General features: G+C 34.7%; 2 protein-coding genes across 3 annotated transcripts; both read left to right on the top strand.

The window, feature by feature from the left end:
- Positions 1 to 1,450: 1,450 nt before the first annotated feature.
- LOC134542035 (D-aminoacyl-tRNA deacylase 1) lies at positions 1,451 to 18,296 on the top strand. 2 transcript variants are annotated; one of them, XM_063385882.1, is made up of 4 exons: positions 1,461 to 1,724; positions 10,593 to 10,683; positions 13,819 to 14,054; positions 15,661 to 18,296. In XM_063385882.1, the coding sequence occupies exons 1-4, from the start codon at positions 1,682 to 1,684 to the stop codon at positions 15,768 to 15,770; spliced, it is 480 nt and encodes a 159-aa protein (XP_063241952.1). In that variant the 5' UTR covers positions 1,461 to 1,681; the 3' UTR covers positions 15,771 to 18,296. The 2 variants fall into 2 exon arrangements, 1 of the variants encoding a protein (XP_063241952.1); XR_010076725.1 differs by lacking the exons at positions 10,593 to 10,683; positions 15,661 to 18,296 and having other exon boundaries at positions 1,451 to 1,724; positions 13,819 to 13,908.
- On the top strand, positions 15,847 to 18,296 carry LOC134542032 (phosphatidate cytidylyltransferase, photoreceptor-specific-like). The gene has a single exon (XM_063385877.1). It carries the CDS (start codon positions 15,847 to 15,849, stop codon positions 17,170 to 17,172), a length of 1,326 nt encoding a protein of 441 aa, XP_063241947.1. The 3' UTR covers positions 17,173 to 18,296.
- Positions 18,297 to 22,689: the final 4,393 nt, after the last annotated feature.

The raw sequence follows: 22,689 nt of genomic DNA, 5'->3' as shown, positions 1-22,689 counted from the left end.
AAAGATTTAAAAAAAAAATTAAATTTTAACAAGTTAATTTAAAAAATATCATCACTATTTACACTAACACATTTAACTTAAGTGACTGCGGTAGAAGCTGTAGCCCATGTGGCTTCTCACATAGTAATATACGGTCTTCACTGATATTTTTGCACATTTTTCTTAAATAGGGGTAGGGCTTGTGCATGGAATCCATGTGCGACAGTAGTGAAACTTCTTGCTTGTTCATCAGGGCGGACGCAACATTCCGTGGGGAGTCTTCACCTTGCAACATTGATTATTACTTCTTGGTTTAAAAAAAATTCTTTACTGAAAACTTATTTCTAGTAGCTCCCCTCGCATCCATGGGTCATTTTACGGTGTCGGGCCTATCCCACCTACTTTAAACTTCGCCCCACCACATGACAATGCCACAGATCCATTTTGTATGGGACTGGCCATCTCCAAGGCATTGTTTTGATAAAGAAAGCAGCCCTTACGTCTTCCAGACTCACAAACATCGAGTTCATTTTACTGTGAATTCACGGCTCATTTAGCCATGTTCGAGTTGCAGTTTAACCAATAAACTTATGGGATTAGCCGCTTAAAATCACAAAGTCCTTATCTAGCAGTTCTGTCATTATGCCTAACTGTTTTGTCATAAATACATACTCCAATCGCTTGCTCTTATGTCGTAGTTTGCAGTCTAGTCAGTCAAGGATCAGTTACTCATGCTGCGTAGGGATTGTGCTTCATGTTCATAGTTTGAGTTTTTAACCCAACACAAACCAGCAGCTTAAGAGTCTAGTGGATCACACTGGGACCGATGACCTGCGCAACAACTGTGACTAGTTTCCAAGCTATCCTATCCAACGATGATCCTATCACTCTCCAGAATAGATTTCAAAACAACTTTGGTCACAGACACGAGACAATGGGTGACTACAGCACTAAAAAAATGTGTCTAGTGTTTCCGTAAGTTGTGTTCTTGTGAACATATTCCAAATCTCCACATAACCTGAAAAAATAAAAGGAAGGTAAGGGTGTGTGGGTGTGGGTGTGTGTCTTAATATATATAAAGATGGCAAAATAATTAAAATGTACAAATAGAAAATTGGATAAGAATCAAATAATTTAAACACAGAAATAATCTAAAAACAGTTGTCACAGAGTTGATTTTTTTCCCTCAAAGGTTTACTTAAAACCTATTTTACAATATATAAATAGTCTGTGCTTTTTATGATAGAATGTTATTCTTACCAATCAGCATTAAATACAGCAATATTACTTAGGTAGGTACCTGAAAAAAAAATTAACTGCGAAAAATTTAAGGTTAATTTAATGAGTCGGCCAAACTTTCATGGATTTAATGACAATTAAAATACAATGAAATATTACATTATATTTTGATTATCAAACATGAAATGATTGGTCTATAGACAAAACAATTCCGAAGCGCTCGAGCGTTAGCGATTCGGCAAGGTCTCATAACGCGTGAGTTGTAGTATTCTCTAACTGTATCTATGCCGGTATTTATGATTATCGCTGGCTTACTGTTGATTTAATCTTTGTTTATTACTAAGCAAAATATATAAAGTTCTCACGAAGTAGTAATCAAAAGGAAGAAAAAAACAAACTAGGAACTAGTATAGCCTGCAGACAGTTGTTCGTTTTGTTTGTTGTGGTTGTGTAGTGTTCCACAATGAAAGCGGTAATTCAACGAGTTATTCGTTCCAGTGTTTCTGGTAAGTTTTGGTATTTATTTTTTAGAGTAGGCTTATGAGATTTGACAGATATTGGGTAATACTCGGGTATCATGGCTTTTTAGAACGTAAAGACGAAAATAGGTAAACATGGTTTTCACTCTTTTGTGGAGTAGAATGGATAGAGAAGGGAAGGGGGACTGCAGTACCACAGAGATGATGATAGGAATGAGATGGGAGAGCTTCAAGGATAGAAGACAGAAGGAGAGACTGATCAAGATATACCAAGTGCTGAGTGGAGTGGGAGGATGGGGAGAGCTGGGGAGACAAGTCAAAATGGGAATGCCTAGAAGTAGGAAGGAAAATACTAGGAAGGTTTTCAAAGAGAGGAGGACAGAAAGGGGAAAGAATGCGATGGTCGTGAGGACGGTAGCGGAATGGAATAGGCTGGAGGAGGATTGTGTGTCGGCTGGGAGTGTGGATCAGTTCAGAAGAAGATTGCGGGGAAAGTAGGAAGAATGCTTGCCACCGGGCACTTCTGTACCCAATTGCAGCTATAATAATAATAATAATAATATAAAAAAATACACTTGTCCCTAAATTTACTCCGAAGGGATGGTTTCGTAATTCCTAATAGTTTGTAAAAAAAAAATTTATATTTTACATTACATTACGCTTTTACCTGCGAAAAATAGGAATATATGTTTTCAATATACTTGATATGTTCTTGAATTTACCCTGAAAAGAAGGTTTCTTCATTCATACTGGTTTGTTAAAAAAATAACAGTTTACAACTTACATTACAGTACCCTCGTATTCACGCTATCGCCGACATTCATGGTTTACACGTATTGTAATTAACCTTGTGAAAATTTGTAAAAAAACATATTTCAGTGGCTTTTCTAATTAAGTTAAAGATTTAAAATTAAGGTTATTATTATAATATTCATGTCAATAAAATGCAAATACAAAACTAGGCCACTATAATATGCTGACTGAGTTTAATTTTAAGTTCTACATTGGAACGACCAAAGTTGGTTTGAACCAAGTACTGCCATTACTGTTACTCGTGGAGTTTGAACTTATTTTACCACACAGGAATACAAGTAACTTTATATTATGGGTGCCAATATATTTATTTAGTATTTGAGTGATAAAACAAAATAATCCAGCTACCTATTGCTAGTAATCAAAAGAAACCTTATGAGTTTTATGAATGAGTATACTTGGGTTATCTTAAAAATTACCGTACCAACAAATTTTATCACACAGTTGACACTGCACATAAAAGAAAGGCATACCTAAGTAGTAATTTTCAATTATTTACAACATAACACTCAATGTGTGACTCATACATTGGCTTTTTTAATAGCTTCCAGACCTAGAATGTTAATCATTAAATTTTATCTGAATTTAAGTTCACATACTAAATTTACACATTTAACTTTTCTAGTGATTTGCTTTCAAAATAGTTAAGGATGCATGAACTAATCACGGTCAAGAGCAAAGTAGTAAGGCACCTCTGGAATATTTTTATAGATATAGTACGTGAAACACAATACTCTCAAATGTTAGTTAAAAATAGCTCAAATTGAAATAATTAATTTATGAATTTGTTACAATAGCTTGTACTTTAAATGCTGCTACATGATCTTTACATACCATAACACTTAATTACTATTAATACTAAGCAATACGCACCAGTGGTATTACCACTGCAATACCATGATTGTTCTGATTAGCAATTAATGCGGAATAATCCACTATGGATAACAATTATTCTACTTGATGCTGTAGTTTTAAGGACAAAGTTTCTACGGTGTTCTGATGCTGCGTCTCGCACTGCCAAAGTGTAGACAATAGATTACTTCTTACTTCACCACAACTTCTCAAAAGTTCTAGTCGTTGTAGCTAAAGTAAATTGGCTGGCACAAATGAACACATAATTGTCTTTCAGTTGTTTCTTGAAGAAGCACAATCTTGATGGGTACCGAAGTTTATATTTATCACCAACACCTTTAGTGTCTCTTGATTTGATCATATGTCACTCGGAGAAATAATCTTTTTACAGTTTCTTAGACTGGACAAAATTCTTCTTACTAACATAAATTTCTCGTTTTAGATAACTTGGTACGACGTCACCCGAAGCTCTACCTTAGTTGCTTTGGTAAAATGTTGTATTCGAGGAACTTTGAAGATTCCTTATATTTAATCATACCTGCAGTTATTCATAAAATTACCAAATATCTTTTGGTATTTTTAGCTTTCACTAAACATTATTTATTATGTGCAATTCGTAGTAGAATATTTATGAATAATGGCGTGAGACTATACACCCAGACGGTCTAAATGTCTAAAAATTTCTACTCCCAACGTTTTAAAGAACCAAACTTTTTCTGTCATTCACCAGGGGTATGTTTTCCAACTAGCTATCAGTAACAAGCCACATGACAAAACAAAATATAATTCCAAAACCTTGTAACATTGATAAAATGTTGATTTTAACAAGCATATCTTTTATCTGCATGGAGTAAACTAAATTTTCAATACAATAATCACACTTTAAATGTAAAATGTTTGAAATAAATAGATTATTTTTCAATTACTATGAAATTTCCTTACAATGACCTTCAACCATATAATCAGCTGAAATACCACATTACTTGAAAACAAACATTACTCTCAAAATTATTGTGGAAAAATTGGGAAAGGCAGTGGTCTGCAATGCCGCATATAGTTACGACTGCCGAATGCCAGTGCTAACTCACTCAAGTGTTGGCCATCCTGCCATAATTATGAGTCAGTACAAATGTAAAAGCGAAGAATGAACCAAAATGTACAACTATCAGTGTTTCTGTAAAAAGTGAAATTACAAATATTTGTTTGGTAATAACATTTTTACCTCAACTATTGCACCCCAAGAGGTGTAGCAACAGACATAGTTTTTATTAGAGAATGAGTAAAGGTGCTGAGCGTAAATTTTAATTTATGTTGAACAGTAGGTATGTTATCCACAAACATAAGCCATTCGCATGTTCTCTTGTTCATTCAACTTGTTCTTGTAGTGCAGCCATGTTCATTTAAATCTGTTTCACTGTGAACATAATATAAATATAAATAACATTAATAATTATATGAACTTCTGTCATTACAAAGCAATGAGCAACCAATTTTAAGCACTTTATCAAAAATATCATAGGAAAAACTGCAATTATACCAATTCATGGGATTTTGACCATAAAAACAGTTGAGTTTGATGTCATGCTGGGAATGACATCGTATGAGAAAATTGAAGCACAAGTAAAGCCAGAATTAGCAGATAGGAGTAAAGACTTCTTTCAGAATTCATGTTGAAGCTCAAAATCGTGAACAGCAGCAAAGAAATTAAATCTTAAACCAAAACATTTTTGTCTGTTTCCATATCCATCCAATATGATTTTAAACCTTTTCAAAAAACCAATTACATTCTCAACTATTTGCCCTTTTGGCTCATGTGTTGTTCTGTTCTCTTTTTTTTTGTTCTTTGCTCATTGGTTTATTTTTTTTTTCTGTGCGGGAATTCAACATTTTTATGTATCTTTCGCACTTCTCTGTAACCAGCATCAGCTAAGATTTTAGTTTCGAGAATATTACTTCCTTTGATTTTCTAATCATTCAAAAATCATGCTTTCTACCATTGGAGAAGGATGTGCATACAATTTTTTTACTCTTCTCCTCTGCTTGCATTTTTATGGTATGTCTTTTTTTCTTTCCAGAAGCGAAGCATTTTGGCTTTTTTTCTTCTCTACCTACTGGTGTTTAAATTTCATCTATTACCAAAACTTCATATTCTACATCAGGGCCGTCGAGAGGGTGGCAAAGGGGGGGGGGGGGGGTATCTGCGGGGTCTGGGAAATGGAGGTTACATTTCAAGGCTTTTTTATGCATGGAACCACCCTGAAAGCAGGATAAAAATTACATGCTGGAAACTTTAAGATATCACGTTTACAGTCATGGCCATGGTAACTTTGTACAAGCATATCTGCTTGGAAGAAAGTTATAACAGACTACATACAAGAAAAGATAAAAAAATTGTAAGAGATTTTGTTTCATCTTAGAGGAAGAGGAAGCTTGGTTATCGCTTGGCGGCGGAATGTTTAAAACTGATGAGGCAATGAAAAATCTGCCAGCCACGGCAGGTGGATGTTGTGTGGGTAAGATTTTATTTTAAGATAATAAGTGGGACAGCTTCGGTTGCAGCCAGTAACTCAGATTTATTTACGCTCCTCGATTTGTCTACCCTTTTCATTCAGTTTTAGTGTGTGTTACAGTGGGCACAGTGCACACATACAGCTGTCAAAGAATAATTTTGTTATATATATCTGTGTTTGTGTGTGTGCATGCGTGTTTGTTTGGAATGTGACCTGTAAGTACGAAGATCTGAAATCTCACGCCAGAAACTGTGGTGTTTATCACTGAACATGCAGATAATAAATAGGGTAGCTTAAAAAATATTTGTTACGTGACATATTTAATATACATGGAGTCTAATTTTGTTCGGAGCTAGAAATATGAGAGCAGATTTGTTAAGCTCATCGATACATGTCAATTTTTAAAATATATATTTTTATTTAAAAATGCAAGTTTTTAAAGTTTAAAGAAAATCAGCAAAAAGAATAAAATGCTAATAACGGTCAGACAAATTGTTTTAATATTGGGTTTTCGTCATCTATCGCAGATGAAAAACAAAGTAAGGAGGCAGATAATTTGTTCAAAATTCCCCGTTGTTCTGAAGATTTTAACTCATCATTGTGTAATGATGTTCAAACTGTGTCAAATGCCGAGTAATCTATGACTGTTATAGATTTGCCAGATATGTTATCTGTACCACTGAAACAAAAATAAATAATCAAAACGGGTAACTCTCATAAGAGTTTTAATCAGGTTGAAGGGGTGGAAACTGGCAAGTTTGACATTGGATTTCTTACATCTGTGACAATGAACAATAAAGAAATAGAGCAAGCTGTTTTGAGAGCACCCTAGTTACACCAAACTCATTACCCCCCGATGCTACTTCACATGCATTTACTTTGTCTCAGCTTAAGTGCAAACTGCCAAACAATGAATTTGTACCAAGAGACTGGCTGGTTTGGAGTGATAGCCGACAAGCATGGTTTTGTTTTCCTTGCATATTATTTTCAAATAAACCAGAATCAGTTCGTTCTCAATTTGCGTCTGTATCAGGCTATTCCAAAAATTGGAAATGGAAAAAGTTGTACGATAAAATCCCTGAACACCAAAACAGCAATAGCCACAAAGAATGTTGCATAAAGTGGAAGAATTTAAAAATTCATCTTGTTCACTCAAAAACCATATTTAAAAGCTTGGAGAAACAAATACGGTAGCAAATGAATCAAATTTTTGGAAACGGCGTTTAATTGATGTTACCTTATTTCTCAGTGAAAGTGGCCTGCCATTCAGAGAAACTACTGAAACATTTGGGGAAATAAATAATGAACATTTTTTTAGGACTATTGAACTGTTGAGTCATTACAACCCTTTACTAGCAAAACATGTTGATGTAGTTTGAGAGTCTCAGAGGTCTTGCAAAAGGCTACAATGTCATTATTTATCTAGAGAAATTTGAAACGAATTCATTTCTTGTTGTGCTCAACATGTTAGGTTGGCTATCATCAAGGAGTTTAACAAATCTAAATATTTTGCAATCATAGTAGATGCCACTTCTGATTCTAGTCACTTGGAGCACACAGCATTTGTAATAAGATATGTCAATTTCAATGAGTCATCAAACAAATATGAACTTCAAGAAAGATTTTTAGAGTTCAATGTCTGCAGTAAAAACACAAGAGAAAAAATAGCCGAGTTGATCCAAGCAACCCTTGAAATACTCTACATTCCTATTGAAAATGGCAGAGGATAAGAATATGACAATGGGAGCAACATGAGTGGTGCATTTAAAGGAGCTCAGTCCTTTCTTTTAAAAATAAATCTTTTAACAAAATTTTCACCTTGTGGGTGCCTTGAGGGCCTATAGGACCTATATATCCTTTTAATCCATCTGTACCTGGCTTACCTTTTATACCTGGTAATCCATCTTCTCCTTATGCTCCAGTTTCATGCATATCACCTTTTATTCCCATGGGACCAGGCACTCCATCCAATCCTTGAGGACCTAAACTCCCTTGATTACCTTTAGGACCAATTGTATCTTTTAGTCCAGGAATATCTGGAGCTCTGGTATGTCCTTTCGTTTGTCCCGGATTTTTTCTCAACTCTTCTGCTAATCTTGTTTGTAAGGCTAGATCATTAACTAAAATATTTTTTTTTATTTATTTTTTACTTTTTTTTAGTGTTAAAGAACTAATGAACAATATTTCCAAATATTGTCTGTGTTCTCACATTGCATTTTTAATTGAGCATACTCAAGCCAATACTCAGTTTTTCTTTATTTCTTGCTTCACTGTGTCAAGAGCTTTAGTTTGCTCATTTAAATCACTTTGAAGCAGAAGATACTTGGCTAGTCCCCAATCACTCACCTTATCTTTTACAAGAATATTAGCTTCTCCCTTACTCATACTGTTTCTATCAACAAGTAGTTCAGCAAGCTTTTCTGCAAATTTTTATATTTTTGGAAAGCCGTAGGATCAAGATTATTTTGCTTTGTGGTATCGCGTATTACCTTATTCAGACTATCTTTTGTATTTTTTTCAGTAGAGAAAGTTTCTTGTATATCATCATCCATGTCACCTCCTTAATACATTTTATAATATTTTTCTAAAAAGCTTTTAACTACTTTTAGTATAGCTAAATTTATTAGGTTATCAATCAATGATTTATTTTATGTTAAATAAATAGAGTGAGTAGGGTTTTGAACCATTGATCTCAATCTTGGAAAGGTTGTGCTTTACCTACTGAGCTACTCCCAGTTAATCTATGCTTTGATTTTACTTCTGATTATTGGTGTATATCACAATATGTAAACCCCATGTATATGACAAATGTGGGAGGCCATATTTCATCATATGCTCAAGATAGATTTTTTTTTATCATATGTGCCATAAAATGTAGTAAATTTATGAGAATATTTGTCTATAAAGACAATCTGCCAACAAGTGCAATACCAGATGATATAAAACCTATAGCTGTCGAAAACAGCGGAGCTACTGCTTAGCAGAGACAGATTTTGACTTGTGCAGTTCTGTTTTGATGATGGCAAGGCTCATTTGATTCAATTCAAAAATTATTATAGTTCTCCAAATTTGAGAAAAATATTATAAAATAAAAATATGTATAACCAAAATATTTAACTTTGCACGATTTGATGTCTGTATAATACATTACTACCTGCAAACTTGGGCACTTCCGTGCTATTGCACGGAAAGAGCTTCATGTTTAGTTTGCACTTACACAGATAATCATAGAGCTGTTTGATACTAAACAAAACAAGCAGCAGCAATCTTCTGATTGTGGAAATGAAAATTTAACAGACAAACAAAAAAAGTTATGCTGCATCTGATGTTTTATATCCCCACAGAATAAAGGAAAATCTAGACTCAATGCTGGAATGTGAAAATAGAAAATAGTTAGCCTAAAAGTATTTTGAATTTTTTCCTACTTGTATTGAGCTAGACTTACGGGGTTGGGGAAATGTATATATCTCCAAAAGCCAGATTTTGTCCAAAACACTTTCGTTCAAAAGAATTTAGTTGATTAGCTGCTAATTGATACACTATATTTTACAAAAAAAAAAAAAAGTATTTTATGAGTGGTGATATTACAATGGTAAATGATCAAAAATTCAAATCTGAAGTCATTGACTTTCATGCTGGTAGATTTTTGGCCATAATGGTGCAGACCATATAAAGTCTGATGCCACATATTGAGCGTGTCTTGGTGGTGTCAGTTCCTGCTAAGACAATAGCGGTCTTATTTTGCACATCACCATATTATCATACAAGTAGCAATAAGTAATACACACAATTTATGCAATGGGTAATATACCATTTTTGCAGCAATTTATGTAATTATTATAGTTTCAGGTGAGCAAAGATATGATAATAGTATTTATTTTGTACCACAAGTAAACATCTATAATCTTGATAAAGAAAGTTATGTAGATACGTTAGATATACGTAATGTGGTAAAACAATACGAGATGATTTGAAAGTGCATATTGCTCTGCCGAGAACTGCTTCATTTATTGGTGGAAATCAGCCTCTTATTTGGTAAAACCTGTGAAAATCCCTGATAATTGTTTTAAAATATGAAATACAAATTTTGTAAAAGCATTGTGCATTTAAGGGCCCCGCCTAATCAGGGCATTTGTGCTAGTGAAGCAGGATGTTAAATGTGATGCCCATTGGTGCTTCTATTGTACCAGATATTTCATGTCAAATATTTATTCTGAAAACAAGTGTTTTAGCCATTTTCACTCTTCAAAAAATACAGTAAAAAAATTAAATACTGAAACAGAACTACTTATCTGCTCTCACTGTATTTGTAAATGCTTTTTGTAAACAAACCCCAGTCGGATATCTTCAGCAATTTTATTCAAATCGTGTGGTATTTTCTGAAGTTCTGTACACTGTGTGTCCAGATAGGCAGGGTCCTTAAACACTCTGTAAGGCTATGCCAACTGCACAATGCTAGTAATGTGGCTTAAACTACTGCGTTGTTTTGGTTGGTCTACTAAATGTACAATTAATTCATCCAAAAATGCCTATTGATATTTACAATATTTGTAGTGTTATATTTAATTTAGTGTGAAGTCAAGTATTGTGTTGCTCATAACTTTGTTTACCTTTATTAAACAACCAAATGTTATTAATCTGAGTAATTTGATGGCGAAAATTTTTGTTGAGATCAAAATTAATTTTATTTCATTTTCCGGTTATTGCCAACCTCCCTCAGTTGAAGATGAAGTAATCAGTTCAATTGGGAGAGGCTTGTGCGTTTTTATTGGCATATCCAGAGACGATACCAAGAAAGATATGGAGTTCATGTAAGTTCAATCTGTTAATTGGCTGATATAGTTGTTTGTGAATAATATAAGGCTTGTATATTATCTTATTGGACTTTAATAAGTTCATGTATTATTGTGACTGGCTCAAAATTACAGCACTAGCTAATTATTTTGTAAATTATCTAGAATAGTAACTAGAATGTTTTGGTTTTAATGGGTTGAGTTTTTATTGTTACTATTAACAACATGTTGGTGTGGATTTTATGTTTGCAGATGTGTTTTTTTTTTAAATTATGTGTAACATCTTAACTCTAGGTATATGGCATTTGGGAGAAGTAATTTCGTGAATAATGCGATGGAAGTCAGGAAACGGAAATGTGTAACCACGTGCTGCCATCTGTGGCGAATGGCGCAAACCAAATTTCTTGAAGACGAAGGGAAACTGTTTAGTGAAATTTAACAAGATGGGCAGTATTTTAATAAAATTCCTTGTCAAAAAAATCAGGTCCAAAGCCGGGATTTAGTATTTTTTCTAGTCTTTTCTTTTATAGCCATTTCATCATATAGTTAAAAATATTTTGTTTGAAATCAAATGATCCGTGAGTCGACGTAGTTTATTCCAGCGCCGGGTGTGGAAACTATGTGTGATTGGTGTCCAGAAATGTAGTTGAAAACACAATTTGTGTATATTTATCACTCATTGCATCCGTTCAAAGAATTCTATGTTAAATTTAGTGTCCGAATTTTGTATTACAAGTGTATTTGTAACGTGAGAACACATGAATTTTTTTGTTTAGGAGATAAAATTCTACATCTCTGGTGAGTACTGAGACTCATGCACTTTTTTTCTCCTTTTGAGTGGCTGTTTAGGTTTGTAGATGGTTTGAAGAGAGATTTGCTTGGAAAATGAAGTCTTGTGTGTTAATACATTATGTACTCAGTGTGTGAATTTTAAATACCTTACTTCAAAAGTAAAAAAGTAGACAATTCCTAGCAAGGAGTAAATTCAAACATTTTTCCAGTTAAAATTTGCTACAGCTCATAACACTGTTAAATTTTTTTAGATAAATATGTATTCCTAAATAACTAATTGTTGATTATATTTAGGTACTTTGCATATTACCATTCATTATTTCATGTTAAAAAGTTATCAATTTTAAGTAGCCTAATCATCGCGTATGCAGAATTTCATTTTGGTGTGGAAGGGGGGTTTATGACCACTTTGCCCGCTGTTTGCTTTCTAATTATTTCCATTTGTTGGGGGGGAGGGGGGGGGGGTCAACTCTGACTATAATAATTACAGTAGTTAAGTTGCTACATTTTATAAAATTAATTTTTACTTCTAATTAAAAGCATATAAAAATGAATTTGCTACTTCTTTTAAGTAGGTAATTTGCTACTTCTTTTAAGTAGGTAGGCCTAGATAATAATTTTATTTATATAGTATTATTATTGTGCCATTGTAGTTTGGTCAATCATGAGTTGTCTAATCTTGCTGAGCAAATTTTTATATACTAAAAATATTTATTAGATTTATTAAACTAAACTAAATTTTTAATTATCTGCTAATTTTTTTTAAGTGCATTTTGTCTTACCTAGATATTTATTTACATGAGATCATTAGATCATGTGTGGTGTTTGTACCAATTAATTTACCTCATCAATCAGAGCACTTCATTTTTTACTTATTACATAAAATATGGTCTTAGTGTATCCAAAGCAGGTTCTTATTACTATGTGATTTAGGCTAGTTATTACAGAGGTGACTATGTTCAATTTTAGTGAATATTAGTAGAATTGCATTAATTTTTAAATTTTAAAATGATTGTAGAAAGTGACCTATTTTTCTTGTTGTGTATTTCAAGTAAAATGTTTACTTAGCATGCTTGGTGTTGGTTGGAAATCTCCTTGTAAATTACAAACAAAATTTTATTTTTAATATATATTAAATGAAAAAAAATCCCTATAAAATCAGCTTTTAGTTTTTTTTGTAATAATTTAGATCATTTATCTCTGAATACGTGGTGTTAATATCATTCCTCTTCCATTAATAAAATGGTTTTGCTTTGTTTTACACATAGTTTAATAAAACAAAATTGTATTAGTTTTCACACATAGTTAAATGAAAAAAGCTGTATTTGTTTTCTTGTAAATCTAACAAAGCAGATTGTCTTGTCAAAACAAACATTTCATAGGTACTACCCATTTCCATGAAATGCATATATTGTATGTCATAAACTAACATGTATTACATGACATGTTAAATTTCTAGATGTTTAATCCGTTCACAACTATGTCAAATTTTATTTAAATGTAGCCAGGCATGCAGCTAGAGCAGTCTACAACATATTAAAGTAACCAGTTTGGTATTTTAACATCATGACTGAAAGAAAATGCGAAAATGGTTTAAACAATGCGTAGGTAGATTTTCAGGAGTGCACTAAAGAAAACTTTCACTTTGAGTAAACATCTAGAACTGGAAAGTGTTATGAAATGCCCTCACAAAGTTGAAACAATTCACCAGTGTTTCAGGCTCTCTGTCTCACATGCCGAGTTGGTTGATAAATTTTTTCTCTCACAAATATTAAGGTTTATCCCTGTATATCCTTACAGCTATCTTGCATTTGTTGTTGAGTAAAAAATTACCTCACTAGATATTTACTAAACTTTTACTTACAAACTGTAAAAGGTCTTAACATTGATAATTATTATTGACATGTGCATAACTATTTATTGTTAGATAACATTTAGTAAATAGCTAATGAGTAGAGACCTGCAGAATTCGCGGTTTCGATGGCCTTCAGGATAGACTGCACATACCCCTGTACACTCGGGCAAATAACGCAAGTTCATTGGCTGACCGACTTGTAAGTCGTCTCAGCTGGTTTGTCTGTGATTCGATCCTTCTTTGGTTGAGGGTTTGTAACTGGTTGAGATTCGTCCAGATGAACAGTAAGCCAATAGCGAAATTATCTAAGAGGTATATGTGTTTGAATTCTAGCCTATCAACGAATGAATCCGCGAATTTTGTAGGCCTCTACTAATGAGAAAAAGTCCTCAAAAAATATAAGGAAATTAAAAAAAAATGAGCGTGTGGAACAGAGCCTTATTCAAAGAAAGAGTGTGTGTGTGGTGGTGTGCCTGCCCGCGACACGGCCCGATGCGTGTCTGCAGAGCGCGGAAGATCCTGAGCTTGCGGCTGTTCGAGGACGCCACGGGCAGGAAGTGGGGGGCAGGGGCCAAGGACAGGCGCCTGGAGGTCCTGTGCGTCAGCCAGTTCACGCTCTGCTCCGCGCTCAAAGGGAACAAGCTGGACTTCCACGATGCGATGCCCTCCGACCGGTCGCAGCAGTTCTACGACGAGTTCCTGGCGTTGCTGAGGAGCAACTACGAGGCGGACCTGGTCAAAGGTATGCGAGTCGGGAGGCCACTGCCGCCATCAGGAAATGACTGGGCAATTACGTGGAATTAAAGGAGCCAGTCATTTACGGGGTGCGTTGATTGGAACCTTGGCGACGTGGCTACGTTGGTAAAACAACCACACGATTTTGTGGTGAAAAAAAGAGTAGTCGTTCAGGCGTGTACTGATTCAAGCCAGGCGGCATAGCTATGTCGGTAAATAACCTAGCGATTATGTGGAACTAAAGAAACGGACACTCAGGCGAATTAGGTACAATTATTTGAAATTAGAGTAGCAAGTCATGTAGGGGTGCGATCGTTCGAATCAGCCGATAGCTATGTTGGTAAATATTCCCATGATTATGTGGAATAATAAATTATTTTAAAACATTGTAGCAATGGAAAAAATTAACTGCGAAAGGGCGTAATTTTGGCACAAATTTCCACTTACATTTTATGCTAATATTGGTGAGATTTCATGTACTCATATAATAAATTATGATTTTTGTGTTTTTAAGAATTTTTTTCTTTTGATTATACGAAAAATATTTTCAGATCTCATTACTTGCTGTATGAAAATCAGTATGTCAATATCTGTACACCCCTATTTAAGATATTAGTTGATTCACAGAAAACGCTGGCGTTATAGAAAGCAATATCAGACAGCTGTATGCTATCAACACAGGTGAGCCTATGACAAATAACATAGTGGTAAGGAGTGACACAAAATTTTATTTAAGTCAATATTAGTAACCATTACTGTCCGTATCCAAAACTTGCAATGTTTGAATTTAAGTAAAAGAGTTTTATTTGAATTTTGAAATTTATTCTTCTCCTGGAAAAAATAAATGTATGGCAGATGTTTTGTCTGAAAGAAAACACTCACTTTTGCAGATCACTAGTCACAATGCCTTAACAAAAGAATGTCTCTAGCGATTTTGTTCTCTAGCTGTGAAATAAACGGGAACTAACATCCCGGTGGATCAGTGGTCTACCTGGGCCTGCACCGTTCATCTGGGGCCTAATTTATAATTGAAAGTCTGAAACTTGCAGAAGAAAACAGGTTAAACGTAGTAGCGGCATGGCCCTGATCTGGAAAACTCTCAGTCTGCAATTGCTATTTACCATACATACATGAGGTCCAGTAAAATTTGCAGTTAATAAGAGTTTTTCACTAATGCATCATTATGTTAAAAATCGAGTTCTCAGTGTGCCTTTGAGCTTAACACATTAGTTACAATAAATTTACTGACACTAGTTTGTTCAATGCACTTACTGACAAAATATGTTTTCAAACCATAAAAAATATCGGTTATCTGCTATTGAATTGGTAAAGTATTATTGAAACCTGTATCAGAACCAGATTTTTCAGTGTCTGGCCATTACTATTTCAAATGAATTAATGTTTCATTAAAAAATTGTTCAATGGTTCTGTAAAAAAACTGTGTGTAGTTATAGGTCCAGTGCTTAATTTTTAAAACTTATTACACAATATATTATCCTAAGATTGTTTTGATGTATGTAGTGTATGTAAAGTTTGGTATTTTATCACATTTATTGCAACTGTAAAAAATTTTGAGGCTTAATTTGTTGGCTAAAAGAATATTTTTGTTTCAGATGGTAAGTTTGGGGCTTACATGGAGGTAAACATAGTAAACGACGGTCCAGTGACAGTCGAAATTGAATCTCCTCGACGCAACAAACCAGCTGATCAACAGGAAGATTAAAGTCTGATCACGTCTGTTTGAACTTTATAAGTTAAAACCTATTGTCTTTTGTGTAAACCCTTTAAGAATTGTAGCAATGCCTGAACTACGGAAGAGAAAATTCAGTGACAGCAAAGACGAATCCCCGGACTCAGAAAGTGAGTCAAAACTCGAAGATGGCGACTCCGAAGACAAGTCACCAGACGAGAAAGGGGACAGTAAGTTTCCCACAGTAGTCCCTAAGGGAACAGATAAGATACCAAAGGTCTTGGATCCATATTTGCAGCGTCTGTCATCACGATGGAGGAATTGGGTGGTGCGTGGCATTTTCACAGTCTTCATGATCACTGGTTTCTGTTTTGTGATATACCAGGGACCTCTAGCTCTGATGATGATCACGCTGATAATCCAAGTGAAGTGCTACCAGGAGATAATCGATATTGGCTACACTGTGTATCGCATACATGGCCTGCCATGGTTTCGCTCCTTGTCCTGGTATTTTCTTCTGACCACCAACTACTTCTGTTATGGAGAGAGTTTAATAGATTATTTTAGTGTCCTGATCAATCGAGTTAACTATCTTCAGTTCCTAGTGGTTCACCACAGGTTCATCTCATTCTTCTTGTATCTGATTGGCTTCATCTGGTTTGTGCTGTCTCTGGTGAAGAAATATTACATGAAGCAGTTCTCGCTTTTTGCCTGGACTCACGTTGCCCTGTTTATCATTGTGACAGAGAGCTACCTTATAATTCAAAACTTGTTTGAGGGCCTCATTTGGTTCCTCGTGCCAGTTTCCATGGTCATATGCAACGACATGATGGCGTATGTTTTTGGATTTTTCTTTGGCAGAACACCGCTTATCAAACTTTCACCAAAGAAGACGTGGGAAGGGTTTATCGGGGGAGGAATCTCGACCATCATATTTGGGTTGGTGATGTCTTACATCATGTGCCAGTTCAAGTTTTTCATCTGCCCAATCGAGTACAATGAGACTCTGGAGCAAATGACCCTAGATTGTGAGCCTTCGCCACTGTTTCAGCTACAGGAGTACTCTCTACCTTGGGGGTTGTTTGGTGTCAAGTCGGTACGATTGTATCCGTTCCTTCTCCATTCCCTCGCGATGTCTATGTTCAGTTCCATCATCGGTCCGTTTGGCGGGTTTTTTGCCAGCGGTTTTAAGAGGGCGTTCAAGATCAAGGATTTTGGTGATGTCATCCCGGGCCACGGAGGAATAGTCGATCGCTTTGACTGTCAGTTCTTGATGGCCACGTTTGTCAATGTCTACATAACCAGCTTCATTCGAGTGCCCTCCCCGCAGAAGTTGCTGCAGAATGTGTACAGTCTCAAACCTGAGAACCAGGTGCAGTTCTTCATGACCCTTAAGGAGTCTCTTGAAAGTCGTGGCTTGCTGTATCCACAGTGATGCTGTCAAACGCTTGTGGAGTAAGTGTTCTTTTTTGGAACTTTACTTGTTTTTTTGTTGTTGTTACATTCCACATATGCACTATTAAAAAATGTGTTGTGCCTTCCTGAATTTTATAACAGTTAAACATATACTATATATTTTACCAGATATACTTGCACAAATAGATTGATTTTTTATTGTGTTCACCAAAGTTCTTAATTATATTGAATCTGAGTAGGTGTGTATAGTTTATAGTTATGTAATTTTTAAAAAAAAAATTGTAATTTATAATTTTGTTGTCACTAAGTTGTTGTTGTTGTTGTTGTTATAAGTGTGTTGATTTGTGGATTTGTGAATGCTTTTGCAATTATAATATAAAGTGGATTTTACATTGACACTGCTTGTGCCTCTAGGTTAAATTTAAAACTTTGACTAACGTCAGTGTAATTGGTTAGTAGTTACATTTTGAAGAGAATGTCTAGGAAAAAATGGGGATGTTTGCAGTAAAGTTGGCATTCTTTAATTCAACATTCTTTGGTTCTGCCAATTCTGTTATCCAGCAGCGCCGATAGTGCCACACACATTTGAATTTTTTTGCCAGTGGACTCGTTTTTTATAGTGGGTTACATATAACATTTACACAATTTAGCAACTGTGTAGAATGTACAGCCATAGAATAGCTAATTACGTGTTTCAAATATTGTTTTGTACTGTATGGTATATTTTTTGGTGTTTTCTTAAAAAATATATGGACATTCAATAATCTGGCAAAATCGGTTATGCTGGATTTAAGAGCCTTTACTTTAGTAGGCTCTACAGCCAACAGTTGGAGAAAAGTCTCAATTCAAATATTGCTATTTTAAATGTTAATTAAATTATTATTGTGTAAAGTGGTTCATGATTTTCTTTTTTCTTGTGAAATAATGTAACATGTAGTACCTCTGTAGCATTTTCACATTCAAATACTGTTTCCTTGTATATGAAGCTTCACTTTTACTTTGGTTAACTATTTAGTTTTTTAAGCATAATGTGCAATTTACTGTTACTTTTGTTCACAAAAAAAAAGAAAGCAATTATTCTTTCAGTCCCACCCAAACCTGCGAGCAATAAATCAAAGCTTGACTCTGAGAGCTAAAATTCTTTTCAAGCAAATTAAATTTTTGTAATATTAAGGTAAAGGCTGTAAGATAGGGCACTGATATTGCAGAAATTAGGTAATGACCTTGACAAGATTCCAAGTACAGTGGAATCAGCACTGCACTGTTGAACCAGAAGTTGGTTTTGGTGACATTTGTGGAGATATCACACGATCAAAAGTGTTATGTCAGAATTGTGGTTTCTTCATCACTATTGATATATTTGTATGGCCTGCTAATAGCAGTGCACATTGTTTGGATTTTTTTTTTGCTAGCAACAGGAACTAAATAAGTTTTATTGACAGTGATTCTTATATTGCACAATTAGTATTTCCAGCCGATACAAAAAAATTACCTATAACTTGCATGTCATTTCCTCATGGTTTTGAAACCAATATTGTTTTATTAAAATGCAAAGTTAAACCTTTGTAAAAGAAAAAAAAATGTTTAAAAAAATTTTCAAATGGAAAAATCACCTAAATTGCATCTCGAAAGTGCTTAGTATAGTGTATACACTTGGTAAACAGTGTAATTCTTTTGCTTTAGTTGAAATTTTTAATTGGTTGGCATACTACACCTTGAAAAAAATTTTACTTTTCAGCACTTGTCACTTAATGTGTATTTTACGAGAAGTCTGACTCCTGAACATGGATTAGTTTCAGCAGATGTGCTGCACCAAAGTTTCCTGCATAGTTGGATGTTACTTACTACCAGACCGTGCTATTTCTCTGTGCAGTGCTGACTTTACTGAACCAACACTTCATGAATGCTTGTGTATTTTTCTCAAGTTTTTTCTAACTTATAAATAAAATACAGCATGCACAATATTTTTCACTTACATTACCATTACTGAAGTGATTTCTTTTTATGAGCATAAAAAAATACCTAGACTGTGAAATTAGTGTACCTTAACTGCAAAGAAAATTTACGTGAAATGTCTTTCTGAGAATTTATCACCACATTGTTTTGAAAATAGCAATTTAACACTTTAATTTTTTTAAATATTTTTTCTATCAATTTCTAAAACTTAAATGTTTGCCATTATTGATATTTACTGCCTTTTAAAATTCTCATGTATGTGAACGTTTGAAAATGTAGGTGAATTTTCCAACGACATAACTTTAACCCTTTCACTGCTACAGACGAAAATATTCGTACGTAAATTGTGTTCTGTGTGTGCTAAGGACGAATATATCCGTCCTATCTAAATAGCATTGCCTGTGCGAAGGACGACTATATTCGTCTCGCTACTTTCGCTTTCACTGCTAGACATATAAGTACGTCTATAAACCAACACTATCTAGTAGCCGTTTCTGTAACTTATGTAGTGTTTATCGATCTTCGTGGCCTGCATTCGAGGTTTGAGAGTATAGATACTGTAACTGTTTTCTTTCCCAACAGAGTGTGTACGTGTCGCATCGCGTGTGTATGCTCGAGAGAACAGTAGTCGATTGTGTTGTGTTTGTACTTTACAACTCGGATAGTTATTTTTTTTTTTTGTTCACTCATAGATAGCGCTTATATTACTATTTTTTTCGAGCTCGGGAAATATTTTCACACCTTATTGTGTATGTCTTGTTTGGTCGCAGAAATAACGAAACTCGCGCTGTTTTAAATTCTTTAGGAGTAAACTGAAGGCCTACTTGTTATTCATAGTTGTTTCAGTTGATCATGTTTTTGGTTCTTTGAAGAGGATCGTATTTTTAGTGGTTCTGTATAAACGGTATGTGAAATATTGATTTAGTTCTTTGTAGTATTTATCCATGGCACGAAAAAAATACACAAATGAGGAACTGCTAGCAATGCTTGCAGATAGTGATGGCGACGATGTGAGTAGCATTTCAAGCAGGGACGATGGCTGGGAATCTGATAAATCACAACCAGGACCTTCCACGTTGACATCACGATCACCAGCGAAGCAAAGATTCCCTAGTTCACAGTCAGAAAGTGAAACGAGCGATGAAGAGCAGGAATACGAACCAACAGCAGAAAAAATAAGACCAGAAGAAATAGCTTGGACACAGGGTGAATTTGTGCCTCATATTCATTATTTTGAAGAAAAAAGTTCTGGTAATCAAACTTGTTTGACTGAAGCTGAAAACGTTAGTGATTTTTTTTACAATTTTTTTTCAAAGTCAGTTATGGAGCATATTGCTACAGAAACTAATAGATACTTTGATTTCATTGTTGAAAGCACCTCTCCATCTGAGCATTCCCGCCTCAGTAAATGGGCAAAGACCAACTGGGAGGAAATGTACACATTTTTAGCTGTCTGCATGCTTATGCCAATAACAAAAAAAATCAGCATAAACGAGAGTATTGGTCCCGAGACGCTCTTCTAAAAACACCAGCTTTCCCAGAAATCATGTCCCGAGACCGTTTTCTTTTATTGTTGAGAATGTTGCATTTTTCTGACAACAAAGTTCCTGCAAATGGTGATAGGCTATGTAAAATTCGCACACTTGTTGACAGTCTCAGGGAGACCTTCAGATCTGCAATGAATCCATTTGCCAACTTGTGTATTGACGAGAGTCTCCTGCTCTTCAAGGGAAGATTATCTTTCAAGCAATACATTCCCTCAAAAAGAAGTCGTTTTGGTATAAAAATATTTGTATTGTGTGATTGTGACACTGGTTTTGTGCTAGATTTTATAATCTACACTGGTGCTGTGTCTGACATTGAAGAGGCAGGATTGAACCTAGGAAAATCTGGCAATGTTGTGGCAACATTACTGAAACCATACCTGCAAAAAGGACGCACTGTTTATCTCGATAATTGGTACTCAAGTCCTACCCTTTTTGAATGGCTACATAGGAATGGTACAAATGCATGTGGCACAGTCAGAAAAACAAGGAAGCAAATGCCCAAAATGGACGAAAAGCTGAAGGAAGGGAAAGCTACTTTCAGGTCGTCTGAAAAATTATTAGCGCTGAAGTGGTGTGATAGACGAGAGGTTCGCATGTTGACAACATGCCATAGTGCTGATATGATGGAGATTTCGCGCAAAAATGGAGTAAAGGTAATGAAACCAAAGTGCATCGTGGACTACAACGAAAACATGGGAGCAGTTGATAGTTCTGACATGATCATCACCTGTATCGAGAGTGTACGAAAATCTGTAAAATGGTACAAGAAGGTTTTCTTTCACCTCCTAGACATTGCAGTACTGAATTCTTATATTCTGTACAAAACAGTGACTGGAAAAAATGTAACAATAGCCCAATTTCAGCTTGCTCTCATAAGAGAAATTCTCGAAAAACATTCAAAAGAGAGAAAAACTGTTCAAAGTGGCAGGCGATCAAACAAAGAACATCCAACCAGACTTGTCGGAAGACATTTCCCATCAGTATTACAGATGTCTAAGAAAAATCCAACAAGGAAATGTATAGTATGCACAAAGAACAAGAAACGTTAGGAAACTCGCTACTGCTGCAAGACCTGTGATACTTCACTATGTATTGTGCCTTGCTTTGAGATATACCACACAAAAGCAAACTTTTGAAGATTTGTGGTTTATTTTATGTACATTTACCTCAATATAAAAGATAACATAAGAACACAAAAAGTTATTAAAATAAAAAAATTATAAATTTAAAAATTAAAAATAAACTTTAATTGAAAATAATAAAATTCCAAAAATAAAAATTATATATAAAAAATTTTAACTTCGTCAGTTCGATCAAACAGAAGGATCTGAATTTTATGATTTCATAAAAAATTTGTTCAGCACAGAGGGTGCAACACCTACAAACACAGCTTAGCAACAACATAGTGAGCTCTTACCCTCGTCAATAGCAGTGAAAGGGTTAAGATCATTTTTTTTTTTTTTTTTTTTAAAGATGATTCTTCCTTTATAAACCTGTTTCGTGAAACTATATGCATTTTTTATCATTTTAGTATTGAGTTTTATTTTATTTTGTCTCTTTTTTACACCAACAAAATTTAAAAACCTCTCCGGTCGACAGACATACATGTTTGGCACGTTTATTCCAGTGCATTTTTAAATTGATTTTTTTTCAACCAGCCATGCTTTATTCTTATGCTATATTACCTTTCTCCATCAGGAAAACTGTGCAATCTAACAGCTTTGTATTTCTTTACCAGCACTAGAACATAACGCACAATACGCATAACAATGGGGTGGCATGATTAATGAAACTAATTTTATAAATCTATGTTCACTCAGCTACTAACAGCAAGATGACACACAGATAATTCGACACGCGAACACAGCTGGAGGAGGTATAGAGCCCATTGTGAGATGTCTGGTCACTTGCACAAAACAGTGTTTCTCTAGGAGCAAACATTAACATTTGCCATTTGAGACCTCTTCTCACCTTTCCTGCATAGTTGGCTTCCTTAAGCACCTTATGTACATTTTGAATGATATCTGGTTGAA

The sequence above is a fragment of the Bacillus rossius genome, assembly GCF_032445375.1.
Source record: "Bacillus rossius redtenbacheri isolate Brsri chromosome 4 unlocalized genomic scaffold, Brsri_v3 Brsri_v3_scf4_2, whole genome shotgun sequence".
NCBI classification, from domain to species: Eukaryota; Metazoa; Arthropoda; class Insecta; order Phasmatodea; family Bacillidae; genus Bacillus; species Bacillus rossius.
Note: the sequence above shows the minus strand (reverse complement) of the source record. Positions and strands in the feature narration are given on the sequence as shown.